The sequence below is a fragment of the Ascaphus truei genome, chromosome 14, assembly GCF_040206685.1.
Source record: "Ascaphus truei isolate aAscTru1 chromosome 14, aAscTru1.hap1, whole genome shotgun sequence".
In the NCBI taxonomy this organism is placed as follows: Eukaryota; Metazoa; Chordata; class Amphibia; order Anura; family Ascaphidae; genus Ascaphus; species Ascaphus truei.
In genome coordinates this window covers 6962749-6981961 of record NC_134496.1, presented here as the reverse complement: position 1 = coordinate 6981961, position 19213 = coordinate 6962749, and the positions used below count along the sequence as shown (strand labels likewise).

Sequence of the window (19213 nt, the reverse complement as noted above, 5' to 3'; positions counted from 1 at the left end):
AAAAAAAGGTTGGACATCTTTTTAGAAAGGAAAGGTATACAGGGATACACCAAATAATATACATGGGAAGGATGTTGATCCAGGGATTAATCCGATTGCCAATTCTTGGAGTCAGGAAGGAATTTATTTTACCCTTATGAGATATCATTGGATGATATAACTCTGGGGTTTTTTGTTTGCCTTCCTCGGGATCAATAAGTAAGTATAGATATAGAATAAAGTATCTGTTGTCTAAATTTAGCATAGGTTGAACTTGATGGATGTATGTCTTTTTTCAACCTCGTCTACTATGTAGCTATGTAGTTCTCCTCTCACATGCAAAATGTATCTAAAACCTGACGCTTTTTCCTCCGCAATATCATAAAGATACGCCCTTTCCTCTCTTACTCGACTGCTAAAACTCTGACACATGCCCTCATTCTCTCCCGTCTCGATTACTATAACCTCCTGCTGTCTGGTCTTCCTGCTTCTCACCTGTCTCCCCTACAATCTATCCTAAACGCTGCTGCCAGAATCACTCTACTCTTTCCTAAATCTGTCTCAGCGTCTCCGCTGCTGAAATCCCTCTCCTGGCTTCATATCAAATCCCACATCTCACACTCCATTCTCCTCCTCACTTTTAAAGCTTTACACTCTTCTGCCCCTCCTTACATCTCAGCCCTAATTTCTCGCTATGCACCATCCAGACTCTTGCATTCTGCTCAAGGATGTCTTCTTCCGTGGCTGATACTATACACCTGATACATACAGTATAGCTTGGCCCCTTAGCACTCGAACTTACCAGAACGCCCTCCTACTGTCTCTGTACGTTCTTGCTAATTACCAATTAGATTGTAAGCTCTTCGGGCAGGGACACCTTTTCCTAAATGTTACTCTTACGACTGAAACACTTCTTCCTATTCTGTGTTATTTGTATTATTTGTTATTAATTCCTTTTGGCGCGGATGGGGATACAGGTAGAGGGTATTTAAAGGAACTTACTACACAGTATGTTATCCTTGATAAAGAACGATAGCACGTTCGAAACGCGTTGGATTTTAATGTCTTGATGACCCAATAAATTTGTACTTTACTACTTGGGTCCTCCCTCTGCTCATTATTGGATCGTGCGCTCCTTACATCTTTTGTACACTGTATACCTCATCTGGAAGCAGCATATCCACCAGCCACGCCAGGAAACAAACAGTGAGTTATTATATTTTTTTACCACAGGGTTGGCCCCCAATGAGATTGATGGTGGGGGTTTCATTGCCTTACACTACCAGCCTTTAGGGGGTTTTCTTACCCATAATTGTTGGTTTATATATTACAAAACTCATTATTCTGAGGCTATTTTTCCTGGATTGTGGTCTGGTTTAATTGAATTGAATTTAGAACACCTGGCATGGAGCGCTCTTTACCTCAATTTACCTGCGCGGACATGGTGACGTCATCGGCTGCGCTATCGCGCATGCGCTGACGTCATGACGCAATTCCTTTTGGCGCCGATGGGGATACAGGTAGAGGGTATTTAAAGGAACTGACTACACAGTATGTTATCCTTGATAAAGAACGATAGCACGTTCGAAACGCGTTGGATTTTAATGTCTTGATGACCCAATAAATGTGTACTTTACTACTTGGGTCCTCCCTCTGCTCCTTATTGGATCGTGCGCTCCTTACATCTTTTGTACACTTCGGACAGGGACACCTTTTCCTAAATGTTACTCTTATGACTGAAACACTTCTTCCTATTCTGTGTTATTTGTATTATTTGTTATTTATGTGATGGTCACGTGTATTACTGCTGTGAAGCGCTATGTACTTTAATGGCGCTGTATAAATAAAGATATACACACATACATACAAGTGTACTGTCCAAGTCAAATGGAAGGATGTTGAATGACAATATTGTCATGTTGGATACAGTCACAAGCACATTTTAATTTGACTCATTACTGTGTCTAAATGCAGAATATCGCACCCGATCTGACAGTAACGACATTCACGTTACAGCCAGATTGGGCGTGATATCCCAACTTGGATGACTCCCGGGCTCCTGGATGACTCCCGGGCCACGGGCTCCTGGATGACTCCCGGGCCACGGGCTCCTGGATGACCCCGGGGCCCCGGGCTCCTGAATGGGCGTTCTTCAGGTAGATGACAATTCAAAGTGTGAAAATCCTCCTATTTCTGGCAGTTCTGTCCGAGTCTAAATGTAGAAACTAAGACGTGATGTTATTAAAGGCCCAATTCCTGCTACTCTCTCTCCCTGTTAAGGCCACAGGGAACTGATATTAGGGATGTGTTTAATACAGGGGTGGGCAACTCCAGTCCTCAAGGGCCAGCAACAAGTCCGGTTTTCAGGATATCCCTGCTTCAGCACAGACTGAGCCACTGATTGAGCCACCTGTGCTGAAGCAGGGATATCCTGAAAACCTGAGTTGTTGGTGGCCCTTGAGGACAGGAATTGCCCACACCTGGTTTAATAGCTAATAGGTGCCATTTCCCCCCAAACTGGCCTATGTTATGCCCTTTAAAGCGCGTTACCCACCTTATATTTAATTATTTGTTAAGTATCTTTGCAATGTAAAAAGGAGGGCTTGCACTGAGAAGTGACCCACCGCTCAACCCAATGTCAGTAGAGAAATGTATATACACATACACTGGGAGATCACCCACATTCTAGGGTTCCTTAAGAATTACTAGAGAGGTATTTATATATAATTACACCTCCATTAAACACCCTACCACACCTCTCCGTCTTTTAATTACTATTTGTTTGTTTGTTTTTTGTATGTGGTTTCTCCAAACAATCTATTTTAATCAGTTATAATAAAGTTACGTTTTAATTAGGGTGTACTTTCTCTAGTGCCACACAAAAGGGATTCTTTCTTTCCTCTTACTCACTGTCCATTTATTCCCTGCGAGCACCACCCCTTCAGTAATTGTTTGGTTCAATTTCCCTCCTTTGCTTGAGCAGAGTTAATTCTGCAGCTTTCAACTGCATGCAGATTCTCTTATCTGTTAAGATTGTCTTGCCCCAGGAGCTGACAATGAAGAGGCAGGAGAGGCAACCTGTATAATCAGGTAATGCAGGACAAAGGGAAGACATTGAACACAGAGGAAAGAAAGACAAAACAACAGTGGTTCTTTTAAAATTGCCCCCTCCCCACCAAAAAGCATGTGTTTGGTTTCGAGATCCTCCTCCTGTATTCGGTGCACAAAGAAAGATGGCCGAGGTTTAGTTCTCCAAACATCATGCAACAGAATGCAGACTCCACATAGTAGGATATAATAACTGGGTTATTGATGCAGGAAAGCTGCAATTCTGTCTGTCATTTCTTTTGTTCTCTTTCTTTGTCACTCTAAGCTCTTGTATTTCTCTCCCCCGCCCCCCTCTCCATGGTTGGGAAACAGTGCTGGAAGGTATTTATTTAATAAAGTTGCTGTACACTGAGCCAGATGGGGTGAGTGACGTCCTATGGCACTGTACAGACTCGATGTGCAAAGCAATGTGTTGCTGGACCCTCTAGCAACAAAGGGGTTAACCCGTAGCATACAGCTTGCACTCTACCCCACTCTTGACACCCCTTTCCCTTACCTCTCCCCCTGCAGTCCATAATATTCGAGGAAGTGGACATAACGGACGCCAGTGTTGCCGAATCCAGCACCAAGAACCTAAACAACAGCTTCACGGTAATAACCCGGACACCACACGGTCCTTCAGCAGCGAGGCCAAAGATCAATAGGATGATGTTTTCTTGTATAGGACGGACACAATCACAATGAGCCCCTGTCCAGTACAGCTCAATGTGTTCCCTGAAGCACAGGCCCAAAGAAGAGCTGACATGGGGATTCAAACCTGGGATTCACCCACTTCGGACAGTGATGTTCCGACTGAGCTACCCGTGGGTGGGTGGATAGATGGATAGTTTGATAGATAGGCGGATAGATGGATGGGTAGGTGGATGGATGGGTTTGTGGATAGATGGATAGTTTGATAGATAGGGATAGATATGGATAGATGGTTGGGTAGGTGGATGGATGGGTAGGTGGATAGATAGGAGGATGGATGGGTAGGTGGATGGGTAGGTGGATATATAGGAGGATAGATATGGATAGATGGATGGGTAGGTGGGTGGATGGATGGGTAGGTGGATAGATAGGAGGATGGATGGGTAGGTGGATGGATAGATGGGTAGGTGGATAGATAGGAGGATAGATATGGATAGATGGATGGGTAGGTGGATAGATAGATAGGAGGATAGGTGGATGGATAGGTGGATAGATGGGTGGATGGGTAGGTGGATAGATAGATAGGAGGATGGATGGGTAGGTGGATGGATGGATGAGTAGGCGGATAGATGGATGGGTAGGTGGATAGATAGGAGGATGGATGGGTAGGTGGATGGATGGGTAGGTGGATGGATGGATGGGTAGGTGGATGGATGGATGGGTAGGTGGATGGATGGATGGGTAGGTGGATGGATGGATGGATGGGTAGGTGGATGGATGGATGGGTAGGTGGATGGATGGATGGATGGGTAGGTGGATAGATAGATGGGTAGGTGGATAGATAGATAGATAGATAGATAGATGGGTGGATGAATGGGTAGGTAGATGGATAGATGGATGGGTAGGTGGATAGATAGATGGGTAGGTGGATAGATAGATAGATAGATAGATAGAAGGGTGGATGAATGGGTAGGTAGATGGATAGATGGATGGGTAGGTGGATAGATAGATGGGTAGGTGGATAGATAGATAGATAGATAGATAGATAGATAGATAGATAGATAGATAGATAGATAGATAGAAGGGTGGATGAATGGGTAGGTAGATGGATGGGTAGGTGGATAGATAGATAGGCGGATAGATGGATGGGTAGGTGGATAGATAGATGGATGGGTAGGTGGATAGATAGATGGATGGGTAGGTGGATAGATAGATGGATGGGTAGGTGGATAGATAGATGGATGGGTAGGTGGATAGATAGATGGATGGGTAGGTGGATAGATAGATGGATGGGTAGGTGGATAGATAGATGGATGGGTAGGTGGATAGATGGATGGGTAGGTGGATAGATGGATGGGTAGGTGGATAGATGGATGGGTAGGTGGATAGATGGATGGGTAGGTGGATAGATAGATGGATGGGTAGGTGGATAGATAGATGGATGGGTAGGTGGATAGATGGATGGGTAGGTGGATAGATAGATGGATGGGTAGGTGGATAGATGGATGGGTAGGTGGATAGATGGATGGGTAGGTGGATAGATGGATGGGTAGGTGGATAGATGGATGGGTAGGTGGATAGATGGGTAGATGGATAGATACATTAAATAGACGTTTTAAGGGTGTGGATAGTGGAGTATAGATGTAGCCATTGCCAAATAAGGAGGCTTGTATGTATACAGAGTAAGTGTAACTTCACGTGCATCAGAGTTCTCTGTGTGTACAACAATAATAATGTACTTATATAGCACTGACAGAGCAGTACATAGACCTGTGGGGGACAATGAGGCCCTTCCCTGTAGAGATGACCGTGTAATTTTGGTGCCTCCCTGATGCCGGGAGACAGGGTGTACAGTAGGGGACAGTAGGATTCGAACCAGCTTTACATAGTTCAAAGGCAGTGACATTACCTACATTAGCTACTCCTTCTCCCCAGTTACCTGTGTAAAACAAGGTGTGTGCATGTGTACTTATTGCAGAGCAGGGTCTATGCACATTATTGTGTGTGTGTGTATGTGTATTGAAAGTTTGTAGAACATGGTAATAAGTGTGTGTGTGTGTGTGTGTGTGTGTGTGTGTATATATATATATATATATATCTCGTGTATTACAGTGCAGTGTGTTTCTGTGCATGTATTGCTGCAGAACATTGTATGCATATGAAGCAGTGCGCGCATATTAATATACTGCAGGACTGTGTACAAATAGCATGACGCAATGCACATATTTGCTGTGTGTGTGTGTACACACAAGATTTATATATATATATATATATATATATATATATATATATATATACATATATATAAAACTTGAAAAGCTATTTAAAATCCTGGAAGTATAGATAAATCACTATGTATATACTGTAGGTGTGTGTACATACACGCGCTCTCTCACACGCGCGCTCTCACACACACGCGCTCTCACACACACGCGCTCTCACACACACGCGCTCTCACACACACACGCACTCTCACACACACACACGCGCTCTCACACACACGCGCTCTCACACACACACGCACTCTCACACACACACACGCGCTCTCACACACACGCGCTCTCACACACACACGCGCTCTCACACACACGCGCGTATAGTTGGAACATTGTGAGAGTCCTGCTCCGTGCAATCATTACATTGCAGGGATAAGACACCTTGCAGTAAGGGAGCGGATTTACAGCTCTGTTTAAAGCTTCCTTTCAACTGGTTTTAGATCTTATGTATTACTCAGCAGGACATGTAATTAACAGAGCAACTGGCGCCTGGTCTGTCGCAGGACGTGGTTACCAGTTATGTGTCGCAGGACGTGGTTACCAGTTATGTGTCGCAGGACGCATAGAGGGGCGATTCTTTTCCGAACATGGGGGCTGATAGAGATGTTTCCTGCATGTGTATACTGTAGCAAGGGAAAGTGCAGCAGTGATTTAAAGGGTGAAATATATCCCTCAATTCAGTTTAATGTCAGGGAGTCCTCCTCTATCAGAGCAATCTGCTAGTCAGTTTTCAAATCTAATCCCTTTCCTGCTCCGCTCCCCTGAATCCGATCACCCCTTTCCTGCTCCGCTCCCCTGAATCCGATCTCCCCTTTCCTGCTCCGCTCCCCTGAATCCGATCTCCCCTTTCCTGCTCCGCTCCCCTGAATCCGATCTCCCCTTTCCTGCTCAGTCTCCCCTCCAGACTGCCGCCTCTATCTCCCGTCACTCATGGTTTACAGACAAGCCCTTGTTTGTGTTTCCAATGCCACTATGCACACCGGGGCCAGGCCCTTGGCAAACAGCCCCTTCCAATAAGAGCCTCTTGCCCGCACCTCCACCCTCTCGTCCCCAGAGTCCCCGGCCCTCCCTCTCCCGGACTGCAAACTCCGCTTCTCCTGACCCACTGCTTGTCCCACTCCCGACTCTAGGTATTTACCCCCTTCCGCAAGCTGATCCTCAGTGCCGACAACAGGAAGGACATGGAGGAATGGATGGCAGCACTCAAGTCTGTACAGAACCACGAGCTCTTTGAGGTAATCACGTGGCCGCCCAATGAGAGAGTACCAAGTCCAGCCCTAAATAGGATTACACCTGTGGAGGTGCAGTTACACTGGAATTTGCTCCTAGAAAGCAGGTTTATAAGGGGGTAGGAGTGGAAGTTGGGTCATTCACCTGAGAGACGCTCGTGAGTACCTAGCGAGCTGTAGGTTGACAGGGGGCTCAACTCCGGTCCTCAGGACCCCCCAACAGGTCGGGTTTCCAGGATATCCCAGATTCAGCACAGGTGGCTCAATCACTGATTGAGCCACCTGTGCTGAAGCGGGGACTGATTGAGCCACCTGTGCTGGAGCTGGGATATCCCGAACACCTGACCTGTTGGGGGGTATTGAGGACTGCAGTTGAGCCCCCCTGGGTTAAGGTTTGTAACCGGTTGCTCTGCGGAGGTATTTTTGCCTCCCAGGTAACCAGTCGCGCAGCGAGACATCGCTAAGGCGATTTGTATTTGGCTTCTGAATATTTACAGGTCAGGACTTACGGGGCCATTTTTGGCTGGTTGCTTGGAGAGTTGATCTCTGAATCTACATAACAAGGAAACAGAAATCCCCCAGGCTTTGAAGCTGATCTTCTCGCTGATTACCAGCCCATTACTGCCTGCAAGATAAACTGCATTTCTCCTTTACTTTCCAGTCTGCCCAGTACAGCATGGACCATTTCTCAGGAATGCACAACTGGTACGCGTGTTCCCACGCACGCCCGACTTACTGCAACGTGTGCCGCGAAGCGCTCTCCGGCGTCACCTCCCACGGACTCTCTTGCGAAGGTATGTTGTTGTTGTTGTTTTTTACACGGGTTGCATTAATAACCCTATGGCCAGGACCCCCTGGAAACACCATCAAACCGCTGAGACACCAAGCGCACGGGGGGGGGGGGGGGGGGTTTAATGGCGCATTTAAAGGCTTCTTTTGATCCGCAAAAACACACGTGACCTTTTTTTTCTATGATCTGCAGCTTTCAGTTCTTTCATTAACTTATTGAACCAAATTTAAAAAAAAGTGAAACTATTAATCAGTGCGGTCAGCTTTCCCTGTTACATGTGCAGCTAACACACACCAGTTTGTCCTAGGACACGGAGAGGCATTTTCTGGGGCGGTATCTGGGGCTGGAGACCTGACCCTCGTGACCGGGCAGTTACATTGACTGGACATAACGGGGAGGTCAGGTTAACCCTTTCTGTGCTCTATACACATACAAAGTACAGCATGCCGGGAGGCCCCCTGACGGCCCTTGTGACGTACGTTACCGGCTTTGCTCGTTTTGTAGAGGACCTTCCCCTTCCATTTACATCACCGGAAGGTGGGAGTCGTGGCGTGGGCGCTCAGGGGGGCCGTGGCGTGGGCGCTCAGGGGGGCCGTGGCGTGGGCGCTCAGGGGGGCCGTGGCGTGGGCGCTCAGGGGGGCCGTGGCGTGGGCGCTCAGGGGGGCCGTGGCGTGGGCGCTCAGAGGGGGCCGTGGCGTGGGCGCTCAGGGGAGCCGTGGCGTGGGTGCTCAGGGGAGCCGTGGCGTGGGTGCTCAGGGGAGCCGTGGCGTGGGCGCTCAGGGGAGCCGTGGCGTGGGCGCTCAGGGGAGCCGTGGCGTGGGCGCTCAGGGGAGCCGTGGCGTGGGCGCTCAGGGGAGCCGTGGCGTGGGCGCTCAGGGGGGCCGTGGTGTGGTGCTCAGGGGGGCCGTGGCGTGGGCGATATTGCCAGAGGGGCCATGGCCACTGAGGTGGTAGAACCCTCCGGCACTGAAGGGGTGAATGAGGCCAGAATAGGCCGCCATTGGCACATGGAAGAGTATCTCACACCCTGCAATGCGCCCTCGCTGATTTTAAAGATGGTTGCCACAAGTCCTAATAATTTTCATTGTCAAGATTACATACCCATGTAAAAAATGTAAATCCTAAACTCCCCCAGAAATCGGGGGGGGGGGGGGTTTAGATATTCTGAGGAGGGTCTCGGCATATCCGGGGGGCAGAGATCTATATTTGAGGAGCTACTTTCCAGCTCGGTCTTGATAACTGCAGATGTGCCGCATGTCCCCCAGATACGGGTGTCTACGTACAAGCAGTGCACATTGTGTGGTTTTGGGGTCGTAGGATGTTGGGCTTACCTCGGATTATGAAACATACTAAACAAGCAGCAAAGGTGTTACATGTCTAAGCGCTTTCACCCGATTGGGACTCTTGATTGCAGTATGTTGCTAGGAGGAATGATTGTTTGTAAAGCTATTTGAGGAGGCGAGGCAGGAAATCTTGTGACCTTGCACAAGTCATTGGCTTGAAGTACACTGACTGCGAAGCACATCTGGTTCCCATACAGAGACGCGCATGGTGCTTACAGACTGCCCCAACCTGTCTCCCCATTCTGTGCTGTTATCAAACTCAATCAAAGGTCCCATATTGTAGATAAGGACCCACAGCAGAGCAGTGGCATATATTTTGTGGTATCTGGCAATCCTCCCCAGGTGAACACAAGGACCTGTTTTGTGTAAAGATCATTCATTCTTTCTCTGCTGTTTTGAAAAAGTTATATTTCCCCCCCTTATGCAGTGAGTGTGCGTGTACGCTCTGTTTGTTTGCAGTGAGTGTGCGTGTACGCTCTGTTTGTTTGCAGTGAGTGTGCGTGTACGCTCTGTTTGCAGTGAGTGTGCGTGTACGCTCTGTTTGTTTGCAGTGAGTGTGTGTGTACGCTCTGTTTCTTTGCAGTGAGTGCGCGTGTACGCTCTGTTTGATTGCAGTGAGTGTGCGTGTACGCTCTGTTTGATTGCAGTGAGTGTGCGTGTACGCTCTGTTTGTTTGCAGTGAGTGTGCGTGTACGCTCTATTTGTTTGCAGGGAGTGTGTGTTTAGCTCTGTTTCTTTGCAGGGAGTGTGCGTGTACGCTCTGTTTCTTTGCAGTGAGTGTGCGCGTATGCTCTGTTTCTTTGCAGTGAGTGTGCGCGTACGCTCTGTTTCTTTGCAGTGAGTGTGTGTGTATGCTCTCCTGGTTTGCAGTGAGTGTGTGTGTACGCTCTGTTTGCAGTGAGTGTGCATGTACGCTCTTTTTGTTTGCAGGGAGTGTGCGTGTACGCTCTGTTTCTTTGCAGTGAGTGTGCGTGTACGCCCTGTTTCTTTGCAGTGAGTGTGCATGTACGCTCTGTTTCTTTGCAGTGAGTGTGCGTGTACGCTCTTTTTCTTTGCAGTGAGTGTGCGTGTACGCTCTGTTTCTTTGCAGTGAGTGTGCGTGTACGCTCTGTTTCTTTGCAGTGAGTGTGCGTGTACGCTCTGTTTGCAGTGAGTGTGCGTGTACGCTCTGTTTGCAGTGAGTGTGCGTGTACGCTCTGTTTGCAGTGAGTGTGTGTACGCTCTGTTTGCAGTGAGTGTGCATGTACGCTCTGTTTGTTTGCATTGAGTGTGCGTGTATGCTCTGTTTGTTTGCAGTGAGTGTGTGTGTGTACGCTCTTTTTGTTTGCAGGGAGTGTGCTTGTACGCTCTGTTTCTTTGCAGTGAGTATGCGTGTACGCTCTGTTTCTTTGCAGTGAGTGTGCATGTACGCTCTTTTTCTTTGCAGTGAGTGTGCGTGTATGCTCTGTTTCTTTGCAGTGAGTGTGCGTGTACGCTCTGTTTGCAGTGAGTGTGTGTGTACGCTCTGTTTCTTTGCAGTGAGTGCGCGTGTACGCTCTGTTTGATTGCAGTGAGTGTGCGTGTACGCTCTGTTTGTTTGCAGTGAGTGTGCGTGTACGCTCTATTTGTTTGCAGGGAGTGTGCATGTACGCTTTGTTTCTTTGCAGGGAGTGTGCGTGTACGCTCTGTTTCTTTGCAGTGAGTGTGCGCGTATGCTCTGTTTCTTTGCAGTGAGTGTGCGTGTACGCTCTGTTTGATTGCAGTGAGTGTGTGTGTACGCTCTCTTGGTTTGCAGTGAGTGTGCGTGTACGCTCTGTTTGCAGTGAGTGTGCATGTACGCTCTGTTTGCAGTGAGTGTGCGTGTACGCTATGTTTGTTTGCAGTGAGTGTGCATGTACGCTCTATTTGTTTGCAGTGAGTGTGCGTGTACGCTCTGTTTGTTTGCAGTGAGTGTGTGTGTACGCTCTTTTTGTTTGCAGTGAGTGCGTGTACGCTCTGTTTCTTTGCAGTGAGTGTGCGTGTACGCTCTGTTTGCATTGTGTGTGCGTGTACGCTCTGTTTCTTTGCAGTGAGTGTGCGTGTACGCTCTTTTTCTTTGCAGTGAGTGTGCGTGTACGCTCTGTTTCTTTGCAGTGAGTGTGCGTGTACGCTCTGTTTGCAGTGAGTGTGCGTGTACGCTCTGTTTGCAGTGTGTGTGTGTACGCTCTGTTTGCAGTGAGTGTGCATGTACGCTCTTTTTGTGTGCAGTGAGTGTGCGTGTACGCTCTGTTTCTTTGCAGTGAGTGTGCGTGTACGCTCTATTTCTTTGCAGTGAGTGTGCGTGTACGCTCTTTTTCTTTGCTGTGAGTGTGCGTGTACGCTCTGTTTCTTTGCAGTGAGTCTGCGTGTACGCTCTGTTTGCAGTGAGTGTGCGTGTACGCTCTGTTTATTTGCAGTGAGTGTGCGTGTACGCTCTGTTTCTTTGCAGTGAGTGTGCGTGTACGCTCTGTTTATTTGCAGTGAGTGTGCATGTACGCTCTGTTTCTTTGCAGTGAGTGTGTGTGTACGCTCTGTTTCTTTGCAGTGAGTGTGCGTGTACGCTCGTTTTCTTTGCAGTGTGTGTACGTGTACGCTCTGTTTGCAGTGAGTGTTCGTAACGCTCTGTTTGTTTGCAGTGATTGTACGTGTACGCTCTGTTTGCAGTGAGTGTGCGTGTACGCTCTGTTTGTTTGCAGTGAGTGTACGTGTACGCTCTGTTTGCAGTGAGTGTGCGTGTACGCTCTGTTTGTTTGCAGTGAGTGTGCGTGTACGCTCTTTTTCTTTGCAGTGAGTGTGCATGTACGCTCTTTTTCTTTGCAGTGTGTGTGCGTGTACGCTCTGTTTCTTTGCAGTGAGTGTGCGTGTACGCTCTGTTTGCAGTGAGTGTACGTGTACGCTCTGTTTGCAGTGAGTGTTCGTGTACGCTCTGTTTGTTTGCAGTGAGTGTGCGTGTTCGCTCTGTTTGCAGTGAGTGTGCGTGTATGATCTGTTTCTTTGCAGTGAGTGTGTGTGTACGCTCTTTTTCTTTGCAGTGAGTGCGTGTATGCTCTGTTTCTTTGCAGTGAGTGTGCGTGTACGCTCTGTTTTCAGTGAGTGTGCGTGTACGCTCTGTTTGCAGTGAGTGTGCGTGTACGCTCTGTTTGTTTGCAGTGAGTGTGAGTGTACGCTCTGTTTCTTTGCAGTGAGTGTGCGTGTACGCTCTGTTTCTTTGCAGTGAGTGTGCGTGTACGCCCTGTTTCTTTGCAGTGAGTGTGCGTGTACGCTCTTTTTCTTTGCAGTGAGTGTGCGTGTACGCTCTGTTTCTTTGCAGTGAGTGTGCGTGTACGCTCTGTTTGCAGTGAGTGTGCGTGTACGCTCTGTTTGCAGTGAGTGTACGTGTACGCTCTGTTTGTTTGCAGTGAGTGTGTGTACGCTCTGTTTGCAGTGAGTGTGTGTGTGCGCTCTCTTGGTTTGCAGTGAGTGTGCGTGTACGCTATGTTTGTTTGCAATGAGTGTGTGTACGCTCTCTTGGTTTGCAGTGAGTGTGCGTGTACACTGTGTTTGTTTGCAGTGAGTGTGTGTGTACGCTCTCTTGGTTTGCAGTGAGTGTGCATTGTACGCTCTGTTTGCAGTGAGTGTGTGTGTGTACGCTCTCTTGGTTTGCAGTGAGTGTGCGTGTACGCTCTGTTTGCAGTGAGTGTGCGTGTACGCTCTGTTTGCAGTGTGTGTGTGTACGCTCTGTTTGCAGTGAGTGTGCATGTACGCTCTTTTTGTGTGCAGTGAGTGTGCGTGTACGCTCTGTTTCTTTGCAGTGAGTGTGCGTGTACGCTCTATTTCTTTGCAGTGAGTGTGCGTGTACGCTCTTTTTCTTTGCTGTGAGTGTGCGTGTACGCTCTGTTTCTTTGCAGTGAGTGTGCGTGTACGCTCTGTTTGCAGTGAGTGTGCGTGTACGCTCTGTTTATTTTCAGTGAGTGTGCGTGAACGCTCTGTTTCTTTGCAGTGAGTGTGCGTGTACGCTCTGTTTATTTGCAGTGAGTGTGCGTGTACGCTCTGTTTCTTTGCAGTGAGTGTGCATGTACGCTCTGTTTCTTTGCAGTGAGTGTGCGTGTACGCTCGTTTTCTTTGCAGTGTGTGTACGTGTACGCTCTGTTTGCAGTGAGTGTTCGTAACGCTCTGTTTGTTTGCAGTGATTGTACGTGTACGCTCTGTTTGCAGTGAGTGTGCGTGTACGCTCTGTTTGTTTGCAGTGAGTGTACGTGTACGCTCTGTTTGCAGTGAGTGTGCGTGTACGCTCTGTTTGTTTGCAGTGAGTGTGCGTGTACGCTCTTTTTCTTTGCAGTGAGTGTGCATGTACGCTCTTTTTCTTTGCAGTGTGTGTGCGTGTACGCTCTGTTTCTTTGCAGTGAGTGTGCGTGTACGCTCTGTTTGCAGTGAGTGTACGTGTACGCTCTGTTTGCAGTGAGTGTTCGTGTACGCTCTGTTTGTTTGCAGTGAGTGTGCGTGTTCGCTCTGTTTGCAGTGAGTGTGCGTGTATGATCTGTTTCTTTGCAGTGAGTGTGTGTGTACGCTCTTTTTCTTTGCAGTGAGTGCGTGTATGCTCTGTTTCTTTGCAGTGAGTGTGCGTGTACGCTCTGTTTTCAGTGAGTGTGCGTGTACGCTCTGTTTGCAGTGAGTGTGCGTGTACGCTCTGTTTGCAGGGAGTGTGCGTGTACACTCTGTTTCTTTGCAGTGAGTGTGAGTGTACGCTCTGTTTCTTTGCAGTGAGTGTGCGTGTACGCTCTGTTTCTTTGCAGTGAGTGTGCGTGTACGCCCTGTTTCTTTGCAGTGAGTGTGCGTGTACGCTCTTTTTCTTTGCAGTGAGTGTGCGTGTACGCTCTGTTTCTTTGCAGTGAGTGTGCGTGTACGCTCTGTTTGCAGTGAGTGTGCGTGTACGCTCTGTTTGCAGTGAGTGTACGTGTACGCTCTGTTTGTTTGCAGTGAGTGTGTGTACGCTCTGTTTGCAGTGAGTGTGTGTGTGCGCTCTCTTGGTTTGCAGTGAGTGTGCGTGTACGCTATGTTTGTTTGCAATGAGTGTGTGTACGCTCTCTTGGTTTGCAGTGAGTGTGCGTGTACACTGTGTTTGTTTGCAGTGAGTGTGTGTGTACGCTCTCTTGGTTTGCAGTGAGTGTGCATTGTACGCTCTGTTTGCAGTGAGTGTGTGTGTGTACGCTCTCTTGGTTTGCAGTGAGTGTGCGTGTACGCTCTGTTTGTTTGCAGTGAGTGAGCGTGTACGCTTTGTTTGTTTGCAGTGAGTGTGCGTGTACGCTCTGTTTGTTTGCAGTGAGTGTGTGTGTACGGTTTGGTCTTTTTATTACAGCATATATTGATGTTTTTCTTTGCAGTCTATAAGGGGTATGTTTTTTCTCTTTACAAGTTATAAGGACTGGTCTCTTTCCCCTTTGCAGTGTCTGTAAGGACTGGTCTCTTTCCCTTTGCAGTGTGTGTATAAGGACTGGTCTCTTTCCCTTTGTAGTGTGTGTATAAGGACTGGTCTCTTTCCCTTTGCAGTGTCTGTAAGGACTGGTCTCTTTCCCTTTGCAGTGTGTGCATAAGGACTGGTCTCTTTCCCTTTGCAGTGTGTGTATAAGGACTCGTCTCATTCCCTTTGCAGTGTCTGTAAGGACTGGTCTCTTTCCCTTTGCAGTGTTCGTAAGGACTGGTCTCTTTCCCTTTGCAGTGTCTGTAAGGACTGGTCTCTTTCCCCTTTGCAGTGTGCGTAAGGACTGGTCTCTTTCCCTTTGCAGTGTGTGCGTAAGGACTGGTCTCTTTCCCTTTGCAGTGTCTGTAAGGACTGGTCTCTTTCCCTTTGCAGTGTGTGCATAAGGACTGGTCTCTTTCCCTTTGCATTGTGCGTAAGGACTGGTCTCTTTCCCTTTGCAGTGTCTGTAAGGACTGGTCTCTTTCCCTTTGCAGTGTGTGCGTAAGGACTGGTCTCTTTCCCTTTGCAGTGTCTGTAAGGACTGATCTCTTTCCCTTTGCTGTGTGTGCGTAAGGACTGGTCTCTTTCCCTTTGCAGTGTCTGTAAGGACTGGTCTCTTTCCCTTTGCAGTGTGTGCGTAAGGACTGGTCTCTTTCCCTTTACAGTGTCAGTAAGGACTGGTCTCTTTCCCTTTGCAGTGTGTGTATAAGGACTGGTCTCTTTCCCCCTTTCAGTGTGTGCGTAAGGACTGGTCTCTTTCCCTTTGCAGTGTCTGTAAGGACTGGTCTCTTTCCCTTTGCAGTGTCTGCGTAAGGACTGGTCTCTTTCCCTTTGCAGTGTGTGCGTAAGGACTGGTCTCTTTCCCTTTGCAGTGTCTGTAAAGACTGGTCTCTTTCCTCTTTGCAGTGCTTGTATAAGGACTGGTCTCTTTCCCTGTTGCAGTGTGTGTAAGGACTGGTCTCTTTCCCTGTTGCAGTGTGTGTAAGGACTGGTCTCTTTCCTTTTGCAGTGTGTGTATACGGACTGGTCTCTTTCCTCTTTGCAGTGTGTGTGTAAGGACTGGTCTCTTTCCTCTTTGCAGTGTGTGCGTAAGGACTGGTCTCTTTCCCTTTGCAGTGTGTATAAGGACTGGTCTCTTTCCCTGTTGCAGTGTGTGTAAGCACTGGCCTCTTTCCTCTTTGCAGTGTATATAAGGACTGGTCTCTTTCCTCTTTGCACTGTGTGTGTAAGGACTGGTCTATTTCCCCTTGCAGTGTGCGTAAGGACTGGCCTCTTTCCTCTTTGCAGTGTGTATAAGGACTGGTCTCTTTCCTCTTTGCACTGTGTGTGTAAGGACTGGTCTATTTCCCTTTGCCGTGTGTATAAGGACTGGTCTATTTCCCTTTGCTGTGTGTATTAGGACTGGTCTCTTTCCTGTTTGCATGGTGTGTATAAGGACTGGTCTCTTTCCTCTTTGCACCGTGTGTATTAGCACTGGTCTCTTTCCTCTTTGCACTGTGTATTAGGACTGGTCTCTTTCCTCTTTGCACTGTGTGTATTAGGACTGGTCTTCATTTCTCTTCAGTGTGTGGCTGTTCTCTATTTGTAGTGTGCAAGTTTAAATCTCACCGACGATGTGCAGTGAGGGCCACCAATAACTGCAAGTGGACAACCTTGGCCTCCATCGGAAAGGACATTGTAGAGGATGAGGATGGGGTAAGCTAACTTGCAGTTCTACCTCTCTAGAGACCGGCGCCTCTGTGTGTCTGCTAACGCTGCACTAACCGGCATCCGTCAGTCGTATCCCTCTGAGACGCTCTCTCCGCAGGTATTAGGATGTCTCCTCGCTCTTCCGCAGGTATCGATGCCTCACCAGTGGCTGGAAGGTAACCTGCCTGTGAGTGCTAAGTGCACGATGTGTGAGAAGACGTGTGGCAGTGTCCTCCGGCTGCAGGACTGGCAATGTCTGTGGTGCAAAGCAACGGTGAGCTGAGTGCGGGACTCTGGGGGATATGTATCGGGGGGTCACAGCGGTGATCTGAGCGCGGGACTCTGGGGGATGTGTATCGGGGGTCACAGGGGTGATCTGAGCGCGGGACTCTGGGGGATATGTATCGTGGGTCACAACGGTGATCTGAGCGCGGGACTCTGGGGGATATGTATCGTGGGTCACAACGGTGAGCTGAGTGCGGGACTCTGGGGGATATGTATCGTGGGTCACAGCGGTGATCTGAGCGCGGGACTCTGGGGGATATGTATCGTGGGTCACAACGGTGATCTGAGCGCGGGACTCTGGGGGATATGTATCGTGGGTCACAACGGTGATCTGAGCGCGGGACTCTGGGGGATATGTATCGTGGGTCACAACGGTGATCTGAGCGCGGGACTCTGGGGGATATGTATCGTGGGTCACAACGGTGATCTGAGCGCGGGACTCTGGGGGATATGTATCGTGGGTCACAACGGTGATCTGAGCGCGGGACTCTGGGGGATATGTATCGTGGGTCACAACGGTGATCTGAGCGCGGGACTCTGGGGGATATGTATCGTGGGTCACAACGGTGATCTGAGCGCGGGACTCTGGGGGATATGTATCGTGGGTCACAACGGTGATCTGAGCGCGGGACTCTGGGGGATATGTATCGGGGGTCACAACGGTGATCTGAGCGCGGGACTCTGGGGGATATGTATCGGGGGTCACAACGGTGATCTGAGCGCGGGACTCTGGGGGATATGTATCTGGGGTCACAGCGGTGATCTGAGCGCGGGACTCTGGGGGATATGTATCGGGGGTCACAGCGGTGATCTGAGCGCGGGACTCTGGGGGATATGTATCGTGGGTCACAACGGTGATCTGAGCGCGGGACTCTGGGGGATATGTATCGGGGGTCACAACGGTGAGCTGAGCGCGGGACTCTGGGGGATATGTATCGGGGGTCACAGCGGTGAGCTGAGCGCGGGACTCTGGGGGATATGTATCGGGGGTCACAGCGGTGAGCTGAGCGCGGGACTCTGGGGGATATGTATCGGGGGTCACAGCGGTGATCTGAGCGCGGGACTCTGGGGGATATGTATCGGGGGTCACAACGGTGAGCTGAGCGCGGGACTCTGGGGGATATGTATCGTGGGGTCACAGCGGTGATCTGAGCGCGGGACTCTGGGGGATATGTATCGGGGGGTCACAGTGGTGATCTGAGCGCGGGACTCTGGGGGATGTGTATCGGGGGTCACAGGGGTGATCTGAGCGCGGGACTCTGGGGGATGTGTATCGGGGATCACAACGGTTAGCTGAGCGCGGGACTCTGGGGGATATGTATGGGGGGTCACAACGGTGATCTGAGCGCGGGACTCTGGGGGATATGTATCGGGGGTCACAAAGGGGAGCTGAGCGCGGGACTCTGGGGGATATGTATCGGGGGTCACAAAGGGGAGCTGAGCGCGGGACTCTGGGGGATATGTACCGGGGGTCACAGCGGTGATCTGAGCGCGGGACTCTGGGGGATATGTATCGGGGGTCACAGCGGTGATCTGAGCGCGGGACTCTGGGGGATATGTATCGGGGGTCACAAAGGGGAGCTGAGCGCGGGACTCTGGGGGATATGTACCGGGGGTCACAACGGTGATCTGAGCGCGGGACTCTGGGGGATATGTATCGGGGGTCACAACGGTGATCTGAGCGCGGGACTCTGGGGGATATGTATCGGGGGTCACTGCGGTGAGCTGAGCGCGGGACTCTGGGGGATATGTATCGGGGGTCACAACGGTGATCTGAGCGCGGGACTCTGGGGGATATGTATCGGGGGTCACAGCGGTGATCTGAGCGCGGGACTCTGGGGGATATGTATCGGGGGTCACAGCGGTGAGCTGAGCGCGGGACTCTGGGGGATATGTATCGGGGGTCACAACGGTGAGCTGAGCGCGGGACTCTGGGGGATATGTATCGGGGGTCACAGCGGTGAGCTGAGCGCGGGACTCTGGGGGATATGTATCCGGGGTCACAACGGTGAGCTGAGCACGGGACTCTGGGGGATATGTATCAGGGGGTCACAGCGGTGATCTGAGCGCGGGACTCTGGGGGATATGTATCGGGGGTCACAGCGGTGATCTGAGCGCGGGACTCTGGGGGATATGTATCGGGGGTCACAACGGTGAGCTGAGCGCGGAACTCTGGGGGATATGTATCGGGGGTCACAACGGTGAGCTGAGCGCGGGACTCTGGGGGATATGTATCGTGGGGTCACAGCGGTGATCTGAGCGCGGGACTCTGGGGGATATGTATCGGGGGGTCACAGCGGTGATCTGAGCGCGGGACTCTGGGGGATGTGTATCGGGGGTCACAACGGTGAGCTGAGCGCGGGACTCTGGGGGATATGTATCGTGGGGTCACAGCGGTGATCTGAGCGCGGGACTCTGGGGGATATGTATCGGGGGGTCACAGCGGTGAT

General features: G+C 49.8%; 1 protein-coding gene across 10 annotated transcripts in view; it reads left to right on the top strand.

Annotated features, from left to right (window-relative positions):
* Positions 1 to 19213, top strand: part of DGKD (diacylglycerol kinase delta) — a 193499-nt gene that overhangs the window by 34478 nt on the left and 139808 nt on the right. For 9 of the 10 annotated variants that reach the window (XR_012787927.1, XR_012787928.1, XM_075569618.1 and 6 more), the window contains exons 3-7: positions 3598 to 3678; positions 7124 to 7228; positions 7884 to 8016; positions 16378 to 16484; positions 16627 to 16752. Coding sequence is in view for 8 of the 10 variants with exons in the window: in XM_075569618.1 (XP_075425733.1) it covers positions 3598 to 3678; positions 7124 to 7228; positions 7884 to 8016; positions 16378 to 16484; positions 16627 to 16752 (552 nt within the window). In the remaining 2 variants the exon portion in view is untranslated. The remainder of the gene's footprint in view (positions 1 to 3597; positions 3679 to 7123; positions 7229 to 7883; positions 8017 to 16377; positions 16485 to 16626; positions 16753 to 19213) is intronic. The other variant, XM_075569619.1, reaches the window with a different exon arrangement.